The 24,395-nt window shown below is 37.3% G+C and overlaps 1 protein-coding gene across 4 annotated transcripts in view; it reads left to right on the top strand.

Annotated features, from left to right (window-relative positions):
* Syt1 (Synaptotagmin 1) overlaps positions 1-23,840 on the top strand; it is a 327,591-nt gene extending 303,751 nt beyond the window's left edge. For all 4 annotated transcript variants that reach the window (XM_067153882.2, XM_067153879.2, XM_067153880.2 and 1 more), the window contains exons 9-11: positions 6,271-6,404; positions 17,354-17,572; positions 21,483-23,840. In XM_067153882.2, the coding sequence (XP_067009983.1) occupies positions 6,271-6,404; positions 17,354-17,545 (326 nt within the window). In that variant the 3' untranslated portion in view covers positions 17,546-17,572; positions 21,483-23,840. The remainder of the gene's footprint in view (positions 1-6,270; positions 6,405-17,353; positions 17,573-21,482) is intronic.
* The last annotated feature ends 555 nt before the right edge of the window (positions 23,841-24,395 follow it).

Genomic DNA, 24,395 nt, shown 5'->3' with positions numbered 1-24,395 from the left:
AACTTCTGAAAGGCTGCTATCCCCCTTTCGATGAACCATTCCTTAGTCTAGTCTCTCAACAGATAACCATCCAATATGGTTGCACCTGTGGCTCAGCTACCTGCTTCATTGGGACACGCAAGCCTCCCCACTGCGGCAAGGTCACATGGTTCACATTTCTAAATATTTTTCAGTGTGATTTGATAGAATCTGATAATGTTCTTTCAAGAACGAAACACGTCATTCTATTTTAATCAAGTTGTTTCTTTTTCAGGTAGTTTATAAATTTATTTATTCAAAATTAGTTTTGGCAGACTGAAGAACCTACCAGGGTTTTTTTTTTTTTCCAAGCCTTGTAAGGCCGACAACATATAAACTTATTGTTGTGAAACAGTGTTTTGACAGTTCTGCAGTGCACATGTGAAATATGAAGCTCAACTTGTAGGATTCCAGCAAGATATAGCAGATATCTTGGATTCTGGAGTTCAAATGGACTATATCGCGATTGACCTGTCTAAAGCATTTGATAGGGTGGATCATGGGAGACTACTGGCAAAAATGAGTGCAATTGGACTAGACAAAAGAGTGACTGAATGGATTGCTGTATTTCTAGAAAACAGATCTCAGAGAATTAGAGTAGGTGAAGCTTTATCTGACCCTGTAATAATTAAGAGGGGAATTCTTCAAGGCAGTATTATCGGACCTTTATGTTTTCTTATATATATAAATGATATGAGTAAAGGAGTGGAATCGGAGGTAAGGCTTTTTGTGGATGATGTTATTCTCTATAGAGTGATAAATAAGTTACAAGATTGTGAGCAACTGCAACGTGACCTCGAAAATGTTGTGAGATGGACAGCAGGCAATGGTATGTTGATAAACGGTGTTAAAAGTCAGGTTGTGAGTTTCACAAATAGGAAAAGTCCTCTCAGTTTTAATTACTGCATTGATGGGGTGAAAGTTCCTTTTGGGGATCATTGTAAGTATCTAGGTGTTAATATAAGGAAAGATCTTCATTGGGGTAATCACATAAATGGGATTGTAAATAAAGGGTACAGATCTCTGCACATGGTTATGAGGGTGTTTAGGGGTTGTAGTAAGGATGTAAAGGAGAGGGCATATAAGTCTCTGGTAAGACCCCAACTAGAGTATGGTTCCAGTGTATGGGACCCTCACCAGGATTACCTGATTCAAGAACTGGAAAAAATCCAAAGAAAAGCAGCTTGATTTGTTCTGGGTGATTACCGACAAAAGAGTAGCGTTACAAAAATGTTGCAATGTTTGGGATGGGAAGAATTGAGAGAAAGAAGAAGAGCTGCTCGACTAAGTGGTATGTTCTGAGCTGTCAGCAGAGAGATGGCGTGGAATGACATTAGTAGACTAATAAGTTTGAATGGGGTTTATAAAAGTAGGAAAGATCACAATATGAAGATAAAGTTGGAATTCAAGAGGACAAACTGGGGCAAATATTCATTTATAGAAAGGGAACTTAGGGATTGGAATAACTTACCAAGGAAGACGTTCAATAAATTTCCAATTTCTTTGAAATCATTTCGGAAAAGGCTAGGAAAGCAACAGATAGGGAATCTGCCACCTGGGCGACTGCCCTAAATGCAGATCAGTATTGATTGATTGATTGATTGATTGATTGATTGATTGATTGATTGATTGATTGATTGATTGATTGATTGATTGATTGATTGACAGTATTGTACATTATTAAATGGTATTTACCCACTAATCTGAGTTCAAAATTTGTTGTGGAAGTTCGTTTAACATTTTGTGCATTTGTGGCTATTGGTTACCAACAAATTACAATCAACATTTAAAACACTGCGTAACTACATCTGACAACAAACAGGTGGCACAGGTTCATAGTGTTTTATGTTTCTTGTCATTTAACCATTTCATTCTGACTAAGTGAGAGAGAAAGCGTGGCATTGAGAATAAGAGCCTGGAGAGCTATTAGTACCCATTGTATGGGATACTTTCTACTCTCCGCATTCTCATTCACATTTGTTCACGTTGCTGAGACACAACAGGCTGACCAAGTTTCTTTTAAAATATAAAATTCAGCTCAATATCACTGCACATATTTGTTGTTTTCATACATGCAAAGCTTCTCATCCTCCTTTTAGACATGTAGCTCTGGACACTGAGAGAGTTAAATCCTCCCCATCTTCATATTCTAGAAAAATCATTACCCAGAATGAGGGTAAGAGCTTCCTCTGCAGCATATGGGTTCTCTGACATGGAATATGGTACCAGAATGATTTGAAGCCACGTGTTGATTACTACATGTGATAAATTTCATATTTGAGCCCATATTTTTGTTAAGTATTAACTTGTGAAATTCTTACACCAAATGTTCTCCCTCTACAATACTATGAATCATCTTTATTGATAAGACTACATAATATATCTAAAAGACATCTTCAGCCACAGTCTCAAAAGCAGGATGAAACATGTCTCACTAATATTTTTTAATGTGACCTTATCAATAAAGACGATTCATAGTATTGTAGAGGGGAACACATGATGTAAGGATTTCACAAGTGAGCTACTTATAGAAGTGCTATTTTTGAGAACTGATTGTCCTTGACATCTGGTGGTTCTGCTAATAACTACAAACTAAAAAAAAAAAAAAAAAAAAGAAAGCTAGATATCACAAAGATCAAACTTCTCCAGCAGTCTACCAAAGTGAAGCACGTACAGCATTGCAGCATCAAACCTGTGTGACTGTTAGAGCAGTCCATGGCTATCCGGTACAGATCTCCCTCAATTGCTACAGCAGTTCACTGAAGTGAAAAGGTTAATAGTTTGAGTAGTTCGAAAAGCATAAAAAATGCATCATTTAAATGGAATTGTATCATAGCACTGTAATGAAGAAAAAAATCAGAATGAAATTGAAATCATTGAAGTTCATCCCATGACTCCCAGCACAGAACTAGACACACACTGATGTTTCCATTAGTCAAGTTCAAGTGCAGTTAAGTAAGTCAAAATAAATTTACTGTTCATATTAAATTTTTAAACAACATACGTTTAGAAGGAGGGCACGTATATTTTGCTATTTTTGGTGTATATGACCAGGAATTTGGTATAATTCTGCCCAATGACTGAAAATGTCCTCTCTCGTACAAAGCAGATGAGTGAGTTTTTAGGCCTAAAAGCGTTGGCGAGACTTTCGGATGAAGTAGACAAAATAATATCATCGCCAGTTTAGACACTAACTTTCTGAGCACAAGTTGGCAGGTTCGAGCCTGGCTCAGTCCGGTGATACTTGAAGGTGGTCAAATATGTCAGTCTCTTGTAGATACTGTAGATTTAGCGGCACATGAAAGAACTCCCGTGGGAAAAAATCCGACACCTCAGCGTCTCCGAAAACTGTGCAAGTACTTAGTGGGACGTAAGGCCAATATTATTATTATTATTATTACTACTGTTGATGTTTTCTAAACATAATTACAAGTGGAAAATGATACTCGGTTGTGGTTTCAGCCTATTATGGAGTTTTTTTTTAGCTTTTCCTGAAATGTATGGTTTGCTTTAAGATTTTAACTTGTAAAATGATTTTCGTTAATGGAAAGGGTGAGTGGTAAATTATATGATTGAAGAGAACTGAAAAAATACTTACAATAATTTTTACAATTTGCTTTACATCGCACCGACACAGATAGGCCTTATGGCGATGATGGGATAGGAAAGGACTAGGAGTGGGAAGAAAGCACCCGTGGGCTTAATTAAGGTACAGTCCCAGCATTTTCCTGGTGTACAAATGGGAAACCATGGAAAACCATCTTCGGGGCTGCCGAAAGTGTGGTATGAACCCACTATTTCCCGAAAGCAAGCTTACAGCTGCATGGTCCTAACCGCACGGCCAACTCGCTTGGTCAATAAATTTTTAAGCTTGTATATAGTCCTTTATGACATTTAAGGGAATAATATTGACAAAAGTAAAGGACTCAGATGCTCACACGGTTTTGCACATCTAGTCTCTAAACTGTAAAATCTGGTAAGGTATGAATGGGGACTGCTACACATATTATACACAGAGAAAGCAACAAACTATACATACACAAATGATATTCAATAGCTTTTAATAGGCCTACTATAAATACACACAAAAAGTGAAAAACGGACACAGTTCCAGGCTATCATGCACATCTTTTCTTATTTTCTTTTTTGTGCCAATTAGTTTTACGTTGCACCGACACACATAGGTCTTACGATGGCTATGGGACAGGAAAGGGCTAGGAGTGGGAAGAAAACGACTGTGGTCTTAATTAAGGTACAGCCCTAGCATTTGCCTGGTGAAAAAATTGGAAACCATCTTCAGGGCTGCTGACAGTGGGGTTCAGACCCACTATCTCCTGAATGCAAGCTGACAGCTATGTGACCTAAAGCCTGCAGCCACTCACTCGGTATCACACACATGATTTTTGTGGATATTCGCTTTCAAAGGCATGACCATTTAGTCATCCCTTATATTTCATAAAACATTAATTTCAGTCTTCAAAGTAGGATCTAAAGAATCTCATTCACGCTGACAGTGGAATCAGTCATGAAGTCAGCCCAAGTAGGCCAATTCACATGACAATAAGTGTAATGCAAAGTATTATTTTATACGCACAGAAAAGAATTTCAAGGAAAATACCTGTGAAATGATATGCCATTGCCCTTTATGAACCTATCTATGCAGCCAAAAGCTTCACAGGAGACTGGCATTTTCTTTCAGAGAAGTATATACTTCAATTTATCGGGAAGACCCAGTAGTGACAGTGCCAAACAATCTAGCTTTTGCCAAACAGCGCACTCGTTCAACTTCGCACGCGACTGCAGCACCATTGCTACCTCCAGTGTATTATTTACTAACTCCATGGTTTATCCTTCCTTCAGCTTTTGTCTTTGCAGATTTTCCTTCTGTCTATCTTTCATAATTATTTGAACTTGAACTCACATTTCATCATTACTAAGTTATTATCACTCTCAACATCTGCCGATGGGTAACTCCTGCTATCCTTAACTTGATTCTTAAATCTCTGCTTGACGAGGATGTAATGAAGCTGATGCCTTGCAATGTGTCCGAGAGCTATCCATGTATATCTCCTTTTATGGTGGTGAAACAAGGTGTTCGTTAATACAAGATTATTCCTTGTGCAAAATTCAGACAACTGTTATCCTCTCTCATTCCTTTGGTCCAGTCCATAGCGGCTCACCACTCCATTATCCACTCTCCCTCTTCCATAAAGGAATTCCAATCACCTACAATGAAGATGACGTTCTCACGTCTCTTTACATATTGTTTATTTCTTCATACACCACTTACCCATTTATTTCAAATTCAAAATAAAAAATCTAAAACAATCTTAACAATATCCTACAAAACTGTACAGTGTCATCCAAATACATGCAAACTGAATGAGTTAATTGATGAGAAACACATGCTATACTGCAGCAGTGTTAAAACTGAAATGCTGCCAGCAGTTAATAAAATATTATTTTGATTTTGTTAATGATAGGAACTTACAATACAGTATATTGATCTACATCTCAGCCAGAAAGATTTATTGATGAATGTGATTGGCTTGGAGTAACAAGTAGTGAATTGTGTTTTCCAAATACTGTATTCTAATATGGCAAGGGAACATCAACATTCTTTTATCAGTATTGTAAGATGGTGATTGTCATACAATTATTTTAGTCACGCACCCACTGAAATACTCTGCATACTGTTGTCTCCTTGTCTTAAAACACTGGGCTGGAATTTTTAAACTTTATGCTTTATCTCTGGATGTGGATGCTGTATCACGCAAGAATTAATTTAGACTGTTTTCTTTGCTGCTTTCGAAGTGATGAATCAAAGAATCATCTGTATGTAAATCATCCAAAATAAAATGCCCCTTCTATGACCATTGCAAACAAAATACACTCCACAGCACTAGCCCTGATGAGCCTTTACCTACCAAGTGACCAGTGCTCAAACTATAGGCCTGCTTATTACAAGGTGATATGGGCTCAGCACAACGAATCCTCTTGGCTGTGTTTCTTGGCTTTCTTAACCAGGGCAGCAATCTCACCGTTAGATTGCTCCTCGATTATAATCATAAAGGTTAATTGGATGATCGAATCAGCACTCAGATCCACATAATAGATCCCTGATCTGGCCAGGATCTGGCTTCTGGGTGAGGTGCAGGTGTGCTACCCTAGACCATGAGGCTGACTCAATGTCTCAAAATCTTTTCCTCTTTAAACAATATCCTTTTATATGCTGGTGAATGTATGTTTCAGATCCATATGTGAAGATTGCTCTGATGCAGAATGGTAAGAGGCTTAAGAAGAAGAAGACTAGTATCAAGAAGTGTACACTGAATCCTTATTACAATGAGTCATTCACATTTGAGGTGCCCTTCGAACAGATCCAGGTATGTATTCTCTCAGGTTATACATAATTAATATGACAAAATAATGAGTGCAGTTATTATTATTATTATTATTATTATTATTATTATTATTATTATTATTATTATTATTATTATTATTATTATTATTATTATTATTATTATTATTATTATTATTATTATTATTATTATTATTATTATTATCATCATCTATATATCAAAATTGTTTACTAAAAACAGCTTTGGAAAATCCGTCTATCTGTTCTACGATACCGATTTGCTTCATTTTTTTTTATTCTCTCTGGAATTACCCGCCAGTGAATCATGAGACATTGATAGATCTCAAGTTCAGCCAACTTTGAGTAATCATAAAATCAGATCATTAAATGATCACTCTAATAATTGCAGGCAAAGGCTTACCCTAACCCGCAATACATTCTGTACTTAACAGGTTGCTAAGCGCCTGACACTTTCATTAATATTCTGATCTAATTATGTGATTTTCTTCCTTAGTAACGCCATTGCATGCAGCCATGTTTGATTACTATGTGTCCAACCAGAGAATATACACTTTCTCTTATCATGGAAGAATATTATTCTGTGCTGTACACTCTTTGATTCTCTGACCTTCCCCAGTTTTCGAATATTATTGTGAGCTATATACTCTTTGATTCTCTAACCTTCCCCAGAAGGAAAGGTATCCAGTCGACCAGTCGAGGAGTCGACCAGTGGACAATCTCTTGATAAACTGAGTGTCTACTTACCCGAACCAGTGTTCAGCCGTTGCCTATGTTATAATACAAGGCCTGGAAATAGAGCCCGTAAAACGCTATGGAAGTGGTTACACTGAAGTTCAATGCCGGGCCGCTAGGATCGCTATCTTGACCCCTGTCTACCAGGCTCGCGCCTTTAAATGTGTTCATTAACTGAGTTGGTTGTGAATGTATTATGTACTTGTCTGATGTTAAGCATTCGCAGTTCCAGTAATGGTTTATTCACGAAAAATTTAAGGTAGTGGAATTTCGTTTCACAAGTTTCCAGTGAATGTTCAATGTTCGAAACATTATACGGAGGAAGTATTACGCATGAGATACAACTTCAAGCTGATCGAAGTAGGCCTCTGTTCCTAAGTTTTGATCCGAGTTACGTCATAAGAATCGGGCGATCCCAAAATTTGTCACTGGACTTTTTTTAAACTATGCTACCGTGACCGGCAATCATTTGAGAGGTATCTTCAAACTCAGAAATCTTAAATTAGGAAACCAACGAGGAAAATAATTTGCCCAACAAATTTCACGAAAATGAATGTAGCAAGAGCTAAAAATATTGTATTTTCCCCTGAAACAATCTCTGGTTTGAAAAGTATGGAGGTGGTTTTGTCCCGAGAGCATAAAATACAGTTTAAAATAAGCCATTTGTTTTATGGAGCATTTTATTAAATTGTTCAATGCGCATAACGTCTGCAACGCCTCACATAGGACATATTTAGGAACGAGAACAAACGAGCACCTTTTAACCGGGCGAGTTGGTCGTACGCTTAGGGGCGCGTGGCTTTGAGCTTGCATCCGGGGGATAGTGGGTTCGAATCCCACTGTTGGCAGCCCTGAAGATGGTTTTCCGTGGTTTCCCGTTTTGACACCAGGCAAATGCTGGGGCTGTACCTTAATTAAGGCCATGGCCGCTTCCTTCCAACTCCTAGGCCTTTCCTATCCCATCATCACCATAATACCTATCTGTGTCGGTGTGATGTAAAGTCACTAGCAAAACAAAAAAAAAAGCATCTTTTAGTACTGAAGATGAACTCCTCAGTTGGTTGATTAATGATTTCCTGTCATATATTAAGAAACTTAAAATGCATTCAGAGAAAGTAAAAAAGAATCATGAGAGAAATGTATCAGGCATAGATCTTGACTACCCAGTCCACTGTGGCCTGCGTAAAATACCTCATAAGTATACATTTGCATTATGTATTGACGAGGAACCTAACGAGCTATGACATCGAGTTCTTCTTCAGCTACCTAAGACGCCAAGCGGATTACAATGACATTATGGTTCGTGTGGCAAAATTAAAAACAGAGTGTAAAGGCTGTTTAGAACATATCTGTTCTCCAGCTGCTCAAAGTCCAACATTGTGTCTTATTCGTTTTCAAGATCAAGGAGCCCTCAGATACCGAAAATCATCGTCTGTGGCACTTCTGCAGTGAACGACGGAATTTGTCACTTCCGCTACGCAGTACTTGTCCCGAAGAGAGTTACTAAAAGGTGTACGTTGATTTTTTCGAAAGACATGTTCAACAGTGAAATTAAGTGTGGAAAGTGTAAAGGCGACAAACCACCTCTTTTTCTACTATGAACATTTCTGAGACCTCTGTTAGACAACATTGCTTTGAGCCACACAAGTAGAAGAGAGAAAGTTTTGAAACTTGTTAAGAAGCCCCTCAGAAGGAAAGTTTTGAAACTTCAATGACATATCCAAGCCAATGCAGCACCGCTCTATAAATAAAGTACTGTCAATACTTGCAAAAACATTCAGTTCTTTTTATTTAGGATATATTTTACTTATTGACATATACGGCCATGCTGATACAAGGGAGCAAGACCGCGATCCTAGCGGCTGAATGGTGAACTAGGAAGCAACCCGTTTCCACCAGTGCATTTCAAGGCCTTGTATTATAGTGTAGGCAACGGTTCAGCCACGGTCAATTGTATGTTGCACTATCTCGGGCAAGATCGTCTGAAAATGTTAAGATCCAGATACGCCCGAATGGTCGAAGGGCGGTGAATACTGTATAGAAAGAAATGTTATAAACTACATTACAAATGAATCAGTTATTATGTACTGATATTAAATGTTCATAAATCTATTGAAAAGGCCAGGCAAAACAATATGACTATGTCAGGCATATCAAGACGAGTTATCTGGCCTGTTTATAACGAATGCTGCGAAGCACCTTTTTCCAGTGCAGCCCCTTTTTTCTTCAAAAGTTTCTCCTCAAAACTATACACTTTCCTCAGGATCTATCTCATAGTCTGTCTGCCCCAATTCTTTTATGTCCTTTTCAGTCCCCATCAGCCAGGTGGTACAGACTTTCTCATTTTGCCACAAGGTAAACAGGCAGTTGGTTAGTCTGTTGGGAGACAGTCTTGTCACTTGACCATAGAAAACAACCCTCCTTTTCTTAGCAGAGTCAAAGAACCTGTCTATTTGGGAGTAGAGCTCTGAACTGTGTCATCTCTGGTATTCTCCATTTCTCAGTATTGGACCTAGAATCTTTCTGACAAATATCCTCTCTTTGACTCATGTTTTTTTAATCATTCCTCCTTAGTGGCAGACACTCCATGGCTTACAAGGCTTCTAGGCAAATTACTTCTGTAGTGTTTAAGCTCCAGATTGCATGATTGGTGGTGGTGGTGGGGGTGATCATCCAAAATAATAATAATGTTATTTGTTTTACGTCCCACTAACTACTCTTTTACGGTTTTCGGAGACGCCGAGGTGCCAGAATTTAGTCCCGCAGGAGTTCTTTTACGTGCCAGTAAATCTACCGACACGAGGCTGACGTATTTGAGCACCTTCAAATGCCACCGGACTGAGCCAGGATCGAACCTGCCAAGTTGGGGTCAGAAGGCCAGCGCCTTAACCGTCTGAGCCACTCAGCCCGGCGATCATCCAAAGATAATAAGTTAAGTAATCAAACAAACAAGTATCTGAGACAGGATTTCTTATATTAAAAACTGTATTGACATTTTATTTTTAGATCTGCCCAGGTCTATGGCTAAATGATCAGTGTGCTGACATTTGGTCAAGGGGGTCCCTAGTTCGAATTCCGGTCGGGTTGGGTTAATTCCAATGGCTCAAAGGTTGGGTATGTGTGCCATCTTCAGGGCCCAATCCTCCAGTAATTTGTATTCATCAACATGTTTGATAACTTACAGGACAGATATGAACAATGTGCGAGATGTGAGGGATATTTTGAACACATGCTGTACCTGCGCAGTTAGATACATATTGCCATCATCACCTTGTATTATTATTATATGGCATATGACGTCCGGAGAGTCCTCGTGCAGGTCTTTTTTTTTTTTTTTTTTTCGGTAGACTTCCTATAGGCGACCTGCATATCTGTGAAGATGGGGCCCTACCTAGATGAATTCTAATGACACACTCACGCACCCACCCCCCCCCCCCCCACCCCCAAGTTAGTGAAATTAACCAATTAATTTTCAAATCCCTGACCCAGCCAGGAATGGAACCTGGGACCCACTGGACCACTTGCCTTCTTCCTATAACAAGTCAGTGATTGTTCCCTACCCACTCCTTTGTTACATGGACTGCCTTCTACATCAGACATTAGAGATTTACTTCTTTGCTTGAGGTCCTAAGTAAACTTAAAGACATCATATCATGACAAGAAGATAATAATCATAAATTTTGTGATTATATGTAATTTAATGTTATAATTATTCCTGCAGCTTTGTATTTGTCTGTTATACATATGTTTTAGTTATCACATAATCTGTTTAATTTTTATTTGGATGAAGATGGCCACTAAGTGGCTTTACCTAGTCCCAAGACTGATGTAATATCAATTACTTGATATATTGTGTTGAAAAGGTGGAACACCTTGTCAATTTATTTCTTATATTCAGAAACTATCATATACTTGGCTTACTTTGACTTATTTCCTGTTGCTCCTTCTGGAGCATAGGGCTTCCATTTAACACTTCCATCTATTCCTACTGTTGGCTGACCTCTTCACTTCATTCCAAGTTTTTCCCACTGCTAGACATTCCTCTTTGGTCATCTTTTTCCAGGTCTTCTTCAGATGTCCGCGCTTTCTAGCACCTTGGGGGGTTCCAGTCGAGCGCTGTCTTTTCGGTGGCTCCAGCAGTCTTCCGTATGTCCTATCCAATGTCATTTTCTCTCCCTTATCTGTATTTCAATTGGCTGCTGATTAGTTTCTTCCCATAGGTCTTCATTGAAATAACGTTAAGCCATCTTCTGTTGATTATATGTCTTAGACAGCGATTCATGAAGACTTGCAGTGGTTTAGTCATCTTCTTTGCACATTTCACAGCTGTTAAGCAGAACGGACTTAATATTTGTGTTAAAAAGTCACAGCTTAGTCTTTCTAGAAATGTTCTTGTTTCTCCATATAGGATGCAATTGAACAAAAGCACCATTTGCTTTCCTGATACGACTCTTAAGTCTCTTCTTCCATATCTGTAAACCGCTGAGCCAGTAGGCAGATGTCATATGCAAAAACAAGGTCTTCTAACCTATCTTGTAAGACCCACTGGATCACCCTTTTCCAACCTCGATACACTCTCCTCAACACACTATCCAACACAAGTAGGAAAAGTGTCGGAGAAAGAATACAGCCCTGTTGAACTCCCAAGGTCACATCTGTTGGCTCAGTAAGGTCTCCAATATGCAGAACCTGACATTTATATCCCTTGTACATATCCTTTACGAGATTCGGGATCTTCCATGGTATACCATATTCTTCAAGTGTTTGCTACATAACTCTTCTATTTACAGAGTCAAAGACATTCTCAAAATCAATGAAAGTCAAGTAAAGGGAACTCTGCCCTTCTGTACTTTGTTCCGAGATAATTCTCAGAGTGTTTATAAGACCAACACAACTACGGTGTTTACAAAAACCAGCCTGTTCCCTTCTAAGGTGCAATTCCACAACATCCTTCATCCGCTCTAAAATGATCGTTGAAAGCACCTTACTAGGTACGGACAAAAATGTAATTCCCCTCCAATTATCACACTTAGTAATATCTCCTTTCTTTGGTATCGTAACAATCAGGCCTTTCTTCCATTCAGCTGGTAGCTTTTCTTCATTCCAGACCTTTTCCAGCAGGGGTTGCAAAAATTTTGCCGAGGTCTCAATATCTGCTTTAAGTATTCCTGGCACGATATTATCCATACCTGGTGCTTTTCCAGTTCTTATCTGTTTCTAGGCCTTTCCTATTTCTGAACAGGTTGGATGATGTAAACTCCAACTGTTCTTCCCAGGTGGTCAGTAGTTCACCTCTCTTGTTTTTAATGGGTTTATTCCTGATAATACTCTCCTTGACAGTTTCTTTGTGATACTATACAATTCCTTAGCATCTCCCCTTGTTGATGCCTCTTTTGCCATTCGTGCTTGTTCATCTACCCACTGTACATGATCCTTTCTTACGCTTTTCTTCGCACTCTTATCAGCTTCCATATATTCCTTTTGTGCTGCAGCTTTCTGTTGTCTTGTTTTACACACATTAATCTTTGCCTTATCTGGCTTCCTAGCCTCCATTGTTTTCAAAGTACCATGAAACATCTATTCCTTCTTGAGATAATTGTGAAATCCACATACCTTCTCACTAACTTCTAAATATGTGTCCTTAACTTTCTTCCATGATAATTCAACATCCATAATAAATTCTGGTTCAACAGCAAGAGCTTCAAAGTGGTTTTTTAATTCTATCTGGAATTCTTTCATTTTGCTTTCATCTTGCAATGTACCTAAATCAAATTTCTTATTTTGCCTATTGAATTTCATTCTACTTGCCACAAATTTCATTCTAAACTCTGCAACTACCAAGTGATGATCACTTCCAATGTCTGCCCCTCTTTTATTTCTCACATTAGTCAATGATCTTCTAAACTTTCTACTTATGGTGATGTGGCCTATCTGGTTTTCTGTAACGTGATCTGGCGGTACCCATGTAATTTTATGGCATCGTTTATGAGGAAATAAAGTGCCACCCACTACCAAATCATGGCTAGCAGAGAAATCAATGAAAAGCTCCCCATTTTCATTACAATCACCAACTATATGCACTCCCATAATTTGTTCCAGCCCCTCATTGTTAGAACCAACCTTTGCATTTATATCCCCCGTCACAATAATAATATCCCTCTTTTTCACTCTCTTAGTAGTCTCATTTAGCTGGCAGTAGAATTTTTCCTTTCATTCAATCTCTTACATTTCTGTAGGAGCATAACACAGGATCACGATCACATTGCGAACCCAGGTCTTGAATCGAGCTGTCATCAGTCTTTCTGAGATGGGTTTCCAATCAAGGAGGCTTCTCTTTGCGGTTTCATTCAATAACAATCCTACACCTTCTCTATGTGCTGCATACTCCCCCATTTGCCTAGAATATTTATTTATTCACGAAGCACAAGATACAGCTAGACTGAATAGATTTCACTTGCACTGTCAACAGACTAATTAACAAATGTAGTTTATTGCCTTTCTTATATGGCGGGGCTCAGGCTATGAGGCTTGCTATTATGCCAAACCATATTATACAACAGCTTTATACAATTACAGAATAATGTACATAAAATTATGTTTTACATATATTTCTAAAAATCACTAAAATTAATTTAATTAACCTCTATAATTTTGTATCCTTATTGATAATTAAGAGCTATGTCAAAAACATATCAGATGTAAGGCTTTTCAGGCGTTTCCCTTACATCTGATATGTTTTTTACCTTTTTGACATGCTCTATTGGTGAAAAATATCTAAATCCCTCCATGGGAATTTAGAATTTTCCAATTAAGAGCTAAGTATTAAGTTTTTATGTTAGTGAAATCTACTTTTTACATATTCGAGTACCACATTAAACATTTCCTTTTAAATAGCCTCAGATTGCCTATGCCTCTAATTTCAGTTGGGATTGAGTTCCAGGAACATATGGTAGCAGGTATGAATGAGTTGTTGTACGAGTTACTGTGGTGAATGGGAATGGACAAGAGGGAACATGTGGATGACCTTGAGGGAGCTCTGTCGGAAGGGGAGAGGTATTTAAAGTCTGTTCTAAGATAGTCTGGTTTGCTTGTTTGCAGAATACTGTGGAGAAGGGAAACAGCATGGTATTTACGTCATTCAGTCAATCTTATCCATGACAGCTGAGAGAGGAAAGGGCTAATATGAGTTTGGATTGGGATATTTAATACGAATCGAGCACAAGCATTGTAGGCTCGCTGTAGTCGACATGAAAGTGTTTTGCTCATACTATTACAAACTATATCTCCGTAGTCAAATACGGGAAATATTAGACTCTGTACTAATAATTTTCTTGTGTTTCTTGGAAGGAAGTCCCTCATCCTTTTTGCAGAATGTAATGAGTAGAATACTCTTTGACAAATTTTTGTGACATGTTCCAACCAACTTAAATTAAACTTTCATGATAAAATATAACAAACATAACAAAAGATGACAAGATCAGGTACACAGCCTACTAACAACGACTGTCTGGATCGAAAACTATGAGAATGCCCATATTCATAGCCAAGTCATCGTGGGTCAAAATGGCGGTATAACCTCTTCACAATCAACTTACAAAGGGCACTAGGAAAGTTTTGCAATATGCAAAAACAGTTGGCTGGACACCCCTGTTATGGTGAGGGATGAAAAGAGGGGTGAAAACCAGTCTAGAAGACAGCAAGACGCGACCTTCACACGAGTTATTACCAAGCAGTAGGACTGAAAGCAAGTTAAGATGTCAATGTGGTCTAAAGGTGAATATCGCACAATTATCTGCTACAATTTTGCTCGTGGATTAACGGTTGACCAGTGCCTGGAGGAAATGACTCCAGTGCTTGGGAAAGACTATCCACATAGGACAACAATTTTCCGCTGGTACAAAGAGTTCCAGAGGGTAAATTTTGGGGTTGAAGACGATCCTTGTTCTGGGCGACCGTCTGAATCAGTGACTGAGGAAAACATTGAAGCTGTGAGGAAAATGTTGCAGCAAGAGAGGCGGTTGACATATCAGCAGGTAGAAGAGACCCTCCACATCCCTGCACCAGCTATTCATTCAATTCTACATGACCATCTCCATGTTAGAAAGGTTTGTTCCCTTTGGGTGTCCCATTAATTTTCAGAGGAACAAAGGGCACATCGAGTGAAATGGTGCCCAAAAAAATAACAGTTTGAAAATGGAACTTTGCGTAACGTCAATAGCATCATTACAGGTGACGAAACTTGGCTTTATTATTACGATGTCCCAACAAAATCCCAGAACAAGGTGTGGCTGTTTGAAGAGGAGGGTACTCTCGTTTCTGTGCGAAAGTCAAGATCAGTGAAGAAAAGGATGATTACGGTACAGTATTCTTCACTAAACGGGGCATCCTGACTCGGGTTGTGCTAGAAACACAAAGGACAGTTACTGCGAAGTGGTACAGTGAGACTTGTCTGCCTCAGGTCATCCAGGCTCTCAAGCAGCTCCGTCCAAGGTCACGGCCTAACACTTGGCTCTTGCATCATGACAATGCTCCAGCACATCGTGCAAATGTAACAATGGATTTTCTTGCCAGACCAGGGTTAACTGTGCTTGATCATCCTCCATACAGTCCTGATCTTGCCCCATGTGACTTCTCACTCTTCCCAGAAGTGAATATGAAGCTGAAAGGGTGGCGTTTTTCATCCAACGAGGAGCTTCTGGCAGCATGGGATCAAGACTGTGAAAATGTAACCGAAGAAAAGTGGCAGAGTTGGTTCAGTGACTAGTTTCGACATATGGAGAAGTGTATTGAGTGTGGTGGAAATTATTTTGAAAAAGTCTAAAGCATTCACTCACATTGCCAAACTTTCCTAGTGCCCTTTGTATCCTTAGGAGACTATTTGCACCCCTCCCAAATATACCTTTACTTGATGCTATATCAAGGTCTTGTCTCCTATTAATATTGTTAAAGAGAGTTGGGAGGCAGATTAGGAAAGATCGTTGAAGTATTGACTGCTGAGTATGGGGAATGTGGGGAAGGTCTTTGGTTCTGGTTGAGCAGGAAGGAACACGGAGAGAGAAGAGTGAGACAAGATGTTCTGAGTAGTAATACCCATTTAAGATCCCGTGGAGGAAACTCAGGTCAGCTACTCATCGCCTGATGTATAGCAGTGACACATTTATTGCCCTTAATACCTGTTGCGTAGACAATTTCTGAGCTTGGGGTTTCTGTTCCTAACAACTGCAGCAAAGAAGGATACTGCTCTGTCTAACTGGTTAATATTGGAGGGGGAGACGATTGTCCAAATCAGAGAACAGTAGCACCTATTAAGAGTCTGTATTTCTCCAAAGTCTGGCCACAGTACTTCAATTAATCCAAGGATATCCAGCCTGTATTCCTTCATCACTTTAGCCACTTGTTTCAATTTGCTGCTCTCTCTCAGGGTTCTGACATTCCAAAAACCTATCCTCATTTTCCGTTTCATGCCAAAAGTCGTCAACTTATTATCTATTGGGTTGTGTTTCACTTCAGTTTCTTTAATAGTTTATATTTAAGGCTGTGCAGAGTTATTAGCCCACAGCAACCTGAGCTTGGTGGTGGGACTGCCACCTAAGCCTCCAAGCATGCTGTTTTCTGTAGGGGTCATCTCCTTTAGCCTTTGAAGATCCCTTCCCTTTTCACCAAAAGGCAGTGGTTCCCCTTGTTTCTTTAAACCCCACGGGAAGAGGTTTGTCTCATCTGCCAGCTTTGCCATTCCAAAATTCTCTTTTTCCGCCACACCTGCCATTGAAGACATACCAGAGCTCCATTAGCCGTCACTTTTCAGGGTTCCTGTAGGGCCTTCACAGCTACCGTAGCGGTCATGGGGCACACACAGTACCTGCTGTGCATCACCCCTGCAGGCAATCCCTTACTTTATGCCGTTGCCCACCTCCCGTGACGTGGGGGAGAGGTTAGACTTATGGGAGGCAAACTATCTTATACATTATATTATATTTATTTTCTCTGAATGGATCTATTTCTTTTTCATTTCCATTTAACACTTAATGAAAACTTTAATAATACATAACTCTTGCTACTTGTGGATTATGCCCATATAAATACCTGTTGCTTGTTATTTAAAGGGATCATCTAGGTCATTGCCCCCCAATAGAGTCAATAAGTTATTCATAATTTCTGAGTACTGTAAATATTACTGTCTGTACACGTTTCAGTAATTATTCTTCATTTTTTCATTTACAGAAAGTAAATCTGATGGTCACCGTAGTCGATTATGATCGTATTGGAACATCAGAGCCTATTGGGAAAGTTGTCTTGGGTTACAATGCCAGCGGAACTGAGTTACGCCACTGGTCTGACATGTTGGCATCTCCACGTCGGCCAATAGCACAGTGGCATACTCTCAAGGATCCAGAAGAAGACAAGAAGGATTAAATCAGGAATTCCACTTTTCTTTAAAAGGTAATTACTGTCTAGATTTTTGTAACCCTGTATTATAAGTGACACTCTTTAAAAACATTTCAGCATGCAGGATTTAGAAATGAAAGAGATGAAGAATGTTTTTATTTCTTTTTAAACTTGTCTTACTTCTGTAAGTGAGTTTGCTGTATGAATGGGATGTCATCTTTGCTTCTACACATACTGCAGAGGCCAAACGAAAAGTTATGACTGGACATTATCTGAGTAATATTTGGAAATAATCATGTGCTATAACTGCATATTATGAATAATTAAAGAAAAATGTACGTATGCAATATATACATTTTTCTTGTGAAAGATGTTGGAAGTGGCAATCCTCCTCCCTGATGTACATTTGACATCTTCAAAACAGATTTCAGTGAGAACTTCGATATGGTGCAACAATGGTCCCAAGAGTGGAAGATTTTTGCTCCTCAGGAATTTCAAGACATGCCATCAGTCACCTCTAAAGTTCCTGGATTTGATCTACCTCGCAGGATATAGTAAAAACTAAACCAGATCAGGAACAACTCTGGAGTTTGTGTGGACTCTTTGCTTAAGTGGAACAAGTTAAGGTGGAGCCGATAGATGAAAGGTGAAGCACATCATTCAAGATTACCCTGTAAGAGCACATGGAGGAGACATCAAGGATTTTACCTCTGTGACTTCTGCATCAGTAGACTACATTTTGAACTTAGATTTCAGATTGTAATCAACTTTGTTTTCTTTTTTGTTCCGCTTTCTATAAAATGTAAATGTTTACCATACAATTAATCTCTTCTTAATTCTCATTCTGAAGATTGGTTGGCAGCAATTCTCCTCCACTCTTCCCTGTAATCTCTTAATCTCTACAGTTCCTCGTATAACCCTGCTCCTACCTCTTATCTTATAAGTCTCTAGTATTGCAGTCTAGGTCTTCCTCTTCCTCTCTTGCCTTGAATCGTTCCTTCCATGACATTAACAAAATCAATCAATCAATCAATCAATCAATCAATCAATCAATCAATCAATCAATGATTTGCATTTAGGGCAGTTGCCCAGGTGGCAGATTCTCTATCAGTTCTTTACCTTATATTTATTTTAATTGTTTACTTAGCTTTTTCTTAAATATTTTCAACGAACTTGGAAATTTATCAAACATTTTCCTTGATAATTTATTCCCAGAGGTTACAAACTACACATGTCAAGCTGACTGGCCTGTAATTTTCCGCTTTATGTTTGTCGCCTTTTCCCTTGTACATTGGGGTTACTATTGCAACTCTCCATTCATTTGGTACAGCTCCTTCATTCAAACAGTAATCAAATAAGTATTTCACTATATTCCAACCCATAGCCTTTACTATATCCCCAGAAATCTTATCAACCCAAGCTGCCTTTCTAGCTTTCAACTTTTTTAAATCTTTTTATAAATGTCTTTATTATCAAGGTAAATTTCAGTATTTTGTCATTATTAGCCACTTCCTCTATCAGGACATTATCTTTATATCCAACTACCTTTACATATTGCTGACTGAATACTTCTGCCTTCTATAAGTCCTCGCATATACACTCCTCTTGTTCATTAATGATCCCACAAATGTCCTTCTGGGAACCTGTTTCTGCCTTAACCCTTTCTGGCTCTTAGCGCCCGACTGTTCACTAAGCCTTCCGGTCCTTAGCGCCCGAAAGTGCCTGGCTGTATTACCTGCACATGTCTGCGATCTGTGCAATAGTTTTTTTAATTTTTTTGGCAGTGATGTGTTTATAAGGTATTTATGAACACGCAGTACAATCTACAAGGCTTATGAAATAAAAGAGAGCAAGTATCTGTCTTGACGTTGCTTAGGCAACGGTCTTGAACTGAATATATATCTTGAGAGGACAGCGTGACTTCGGCTCAGTTGAACTTTTGAATAGAAAGCAGCATATTTAAGGAGCCAGCCTTTATTGAACTTCTACGCATCATCCTTGACCAGCAATTTAATGATCTCTACAATAAACAAATTTTTAATGTAGTGCGGCGCACCAGATTTTTACGAATCTCTATCAAAGAGCAACTTTTTAACGTAGTGCAGCGCATCTCTTGAACCTTTCCTTAATATCATTTTTTATGTCATTGACACTGCACTGTGTCTTAAATTGCTTGAACTTTCAACGGAATTTTATTTTATGTAACCAGCCTTAACTTCAATTCTATGAGTTGTGCATACAGTTTTTAAGACCTTTGTGTCTATACATTGTTTATTTTCTTCAATATATTTGTGTTGAATTTCTTTAAGGCTGATGATGACCTACACTTAGGTCAAAACTAGTCCCTGAATGTAAATGTAATGTAAAATATTGTACAGTTTGTATTGAAAAGGTGAACCTTAATAATAAAATATTTAAATACTATTGTAATGGTCTTGAACTTCCGTGAGCGCGGGTCAGCTCTTTCGTTCGTAAACATGGCAGGACTGAATACCGTGGATATTGAAACTGAGCTGAATATAGGCGAAGAAAGTGACACAGAACCATTGAGTAGGGGTGGAGGCGAAATTTTGGAGAGTGAGTAACATATCAACGAAGATAATTTTAGTGATAATTGTGATATAAATGAAAACTAATATTGAGAAATCGGACCTGATGGTGATGCAGAATTCAGGTAATACAAACATTTCATTTTGTTACTCTGAATGATTATATGGATGATGTTGAACCTGTCCATCATTCAGAAAGAGCGTTACGAGTAACAGATTATTTTTACGTATGTTAGAAGGAAACAAACTATTCAGTGACATAGACTATTGCATATATATTAATGCCGCATTCAAACAGTCACATTCCGATAAAATAGATACAGAATGGGAAGACACTTGCCCAAATGAAATAAAATATTATATACATGGGCATCATTCCACTTTCAAAATCACGTGATTATCGGTTTGGAGGGATTCAGACATGAGAATGTGTCAAATGCAGCCTACCTCTGTGTCGGATATCACCAGTAGGTGGGGGGGGGGGGCTTTGAACCAATAACCTTATGACTGTGAAAATTGGATGTAATGGTATATTTTCTAACATTATCAAAAATTTGAATTCATTGTGATCAACAGTTTTTATTGTATTTAACTTTTTCTGAAACAATTTGATATGTTTCAGTTTTCCCTAAATAACAGGTTGAAACCTGGGGATAAGCAAAGTGAAAATGTGGGCAGGAAAGGCTTAAAGTATCTATACATGTCCTTCCATTGCTTACTAAAATTCATGTGGCTCCCAATTATGTTTGCCATCATGTTATCCTTAGCTGATTTTTTCACTGATTAATTTCCTAGTGAACTCCTTCAAACCCTTCTTATTTCCAAAATGATTCCTAACTCTATTTCTTTCTAATCTGCACTTCCTTCTTAATCGCTTTATTTCCCTGTTATAATATAATGGCTACTTACTATTCCTTACCACTTTTAAAGATACATATCTGTTTTTACACTCCTCAACAATTGCTTTAAACCCATCGAAATTAAATTGTTAGTAGTTTTAATGTTTTATTGTTTTATTGTTGAGGTTAAACAGTTTACTGTATAACCCCACCCCTCCCCTCCATGGTGAATGATTCTAGTGCTGATGTAAGTTTTAAATTAATCATGTTCACCACTAATGTCATATTAATTGTATTTTCTTTTATCTGTGGGGTGGCTGTTATGTATTACCATGGATAATTGAAAGATGTCTGTATATCATATGAAAGTGTGATGCCTTATTACTTTTAGTGTTAGTTTTAATCAAGTCTGATTTACTAATTCCCAGCGCATAATGCGTACCCCGATTTTATACCTGATTTTTTCATGGGCCAAGATAAATAGGTAATTACATTTTCCATATAGCAAGCTCAGTTATAGAGCCTATTGTTTAATACTATTATGAACCACTAATGAAGTATTTTCTTTCTTTTCAGGACTAATACTAAATGTCTTAAATGAAGTAAAACTAAATGTCAGGAATTCAAACATAAAATTGAAGAAACATTGTTTCCTTCATTCTGTATTTTGTTTGTCCTAAGATAACTGTTTTGAAACATTGTGACCTTCAAAATGTTAGAAACAATTCTACTCTTGAAGAAGAAGATAGTAACTATATCTCAACCCTTATCCAATACAATGTCATGTTTTTTTAATAAAACAATGTTGAAACCTTTAAGAACTGTACTTAAACAAGATCCACATTACTATCTGGAAAAGTAAATACATATTTTCAAAATGCATTTGCTGCTTGCCTTTGCAAAATAAAAACAGATTGCGCCATAGAACATACTTGGTTTGATATGAGAGTGTAGTAGGCAAAATAAATTTGTTTATTGAGCTGAAAGTAAAGTCAATGGTTGAAAAGATGTTAAAATCAATCTTCCATGCAGAGAATGTTAATTACACTTGTAATGTGTAAATTATATAATAAAACACAGTGTGTAAATATTGGACAGATGCTGTATTAACGTTTGGTGTTTTCATACCACCTGTTTGAAAGTCCATTTTTCTTTCAAAGAAATAAAAACTAAAGAGGGCACCAAAATATGTTAAGTAGGGTTTAGGTTGTTAGAATATCATGCAATTAGCAGGAGACTTTTTCTCTGGAAAATCAGTGACAATAGATTGTTAATATTAACAACTGCATCAGCTAGTATTTTTCAACAATGAGAAATGATTATTCATAGGGCCTTTAAAATGTGTAAGGGATAAAATAACATCTCTTTTGATGTGATGCTTACCCTGTTTTTAAAAAAATTTACTTCAGTTCAAAGAGCCAACTATTTAACCTTCACATATTTTGCTATTGGAAATTTAGACAATACGGTTTTCCAAATCCTAAATAAATTGAGTTTTTAATGGAGGTATTAGACTGTGCATTGAGAAATGAAATAACATACTATAATTTCAGTAGGACAGATAATGAAACTATGTAATGACTGAAAGCAAAACCAAATTCAGGAAAGTTCCATTCCTTTCCCCTTACTTAAACGTGTGGATCTGATTACATCGTACCTTCCCTCCTTTTCATTGTGCGTAAAATTCTTGTAAATAGCTTCACTGTGTAAATGGTTATTAAAAAATTGCGAATGGATATTTCCAGGAAAAAATACTGGCCTCTTTAAAAGTATCATTCACTAATTCAGTAATAAAAGGATATCATATATACAGTATATATGGCCATTATTCATTAACTCCAGATAAAAATGATGTATTAAGAGAGTTGAAACAAACAAAAAATAAAGTGATAAGCTGTATCATCTCTCATCATTACTGAGAGTTATAAAATTTGTTTCATAAATATTGTTTTAATGTTCCCAGTATGCTAAACTCACCTAAATATTTAAACAGAGTAAAACTTTCTATAATAGACCAGTGGATGTATGTGTATATAATTGGTGTGTTTGCAGGGTATGGGTGTGTATATTTGATTCAAGGAAAATCCGGGTGTGTAATTTAGCATAAAAAAAGTCATGTCTATAGTATGTGTACAATATTAAAAAAAAAAAGAAAATGTCTAGTCCAAAAAGAAATATCGATATACATAATATATATAAAAATCACTCAGTTAAAATACCTTTATTTATTACCGTATTATTAATATTATTATTATGTACTCAAATATTCAGTATGTTAAAAATTTGTTTTAATTGTAAAACAAAATGTTGTTCATTTGCAATGAGTACCAAAATGACAAAGTGGAAATTGTAATAAGCTGTGTTATGTATATATCAAGTAACCTGTTATTACATGAAATATACTTAATAGGAAAAGAAAAAAGCTGTGAGAAATAAATAATCATTGAAATAAATATTTTAAAAAAAGGATGAACTGCTATTGACCAAACTATGTACTGGTAAATCATGCAAGTTATGATGAACGTGGTTGTTACTGTAAAATAAATTCTAGGTTGTAATATTAAAGGACTACCACAAGGCACTAAGTTATATAGAGTTTATTTTCAGTGAGAAAATCTAACTGCAGTGAAACTAAGCCTCATCTGACTCAAAACTGAGTGAGAACAGGATACAAAGGAATGGAGGAAGAATAAAGAAAAGACATCATATCACCTCTTTTGTTAAAAAATACAAATCATGTACATTATTTTCTAGATCTAAAAATGGAAAATATTATATAATACTATGAAGAAAATTCTCATCTTCATCTCCTTCCAGAAAATAGGATTATTAAACTAATTTGCTACAGACATAGTATTTTTACTTAACAATCATCTGTTGTAAATACATGCAAAGACATGTTGAAAATTAAACAATCAAGCCATATGAGAGTCATTTAGTGTTTCAGTGTAGTACTTACCTATGTACCGTATTTAACCATCCATACAAATGTTTCTGTTTGTAAGCTAGAAATATGTGTCTTTATCATGCGTCACCAAATGATGAACATTTCTAAACAAGAATGTGTTAGAAAGTGGATGCCCTCAACACCCAATTCAGATACTCTTAGATTTCAAGAAAATTCACTGCACAAGTGCATCACAATTCCTACTCAAAATGGAAATTAGCTATGTTCTAAGCCCTGGTTGGACACAGGTGAAGTCCAATAAAGTTCTTGTTTAGAAATTACTGCTAAAACTCTCAAGCCATTTTATTCACTATTAATTATTCTCAAACATGATATCAAAACAGATCTCAGAAATAAAATATATGTACACTACATTGCTGACCAGACCCTGCCTGAAAGGAAAGTAGACTGACTCCCATACATCACTCAAGCATCACAATGTTGAAATTGCCTTTTCAATACAATATGTGTTGTACAAGATTGTTATTTACAACGTATTTTATTTAAGGTACTGGTTTTGACACCTGTATATGGTGTCATCA

This window comes from Anabrus simplex, chromosome 9 (assembly GCF_040414725.1).
Source record: "Anabrus simplex isolate iqAnaSimp1 chromosome 9, ASM4041472v1, whole genome shotgun sequence".
Lineage (NCBI taxonomy): Eukaryota > Metazoa > Arthropoda > Insecta > Orthoptera > Tettigoniidae > Anabrus > Anabrus simplex.
This window is presented reverse-complemented; position numbering and strand designations above follow the sequence as displayed.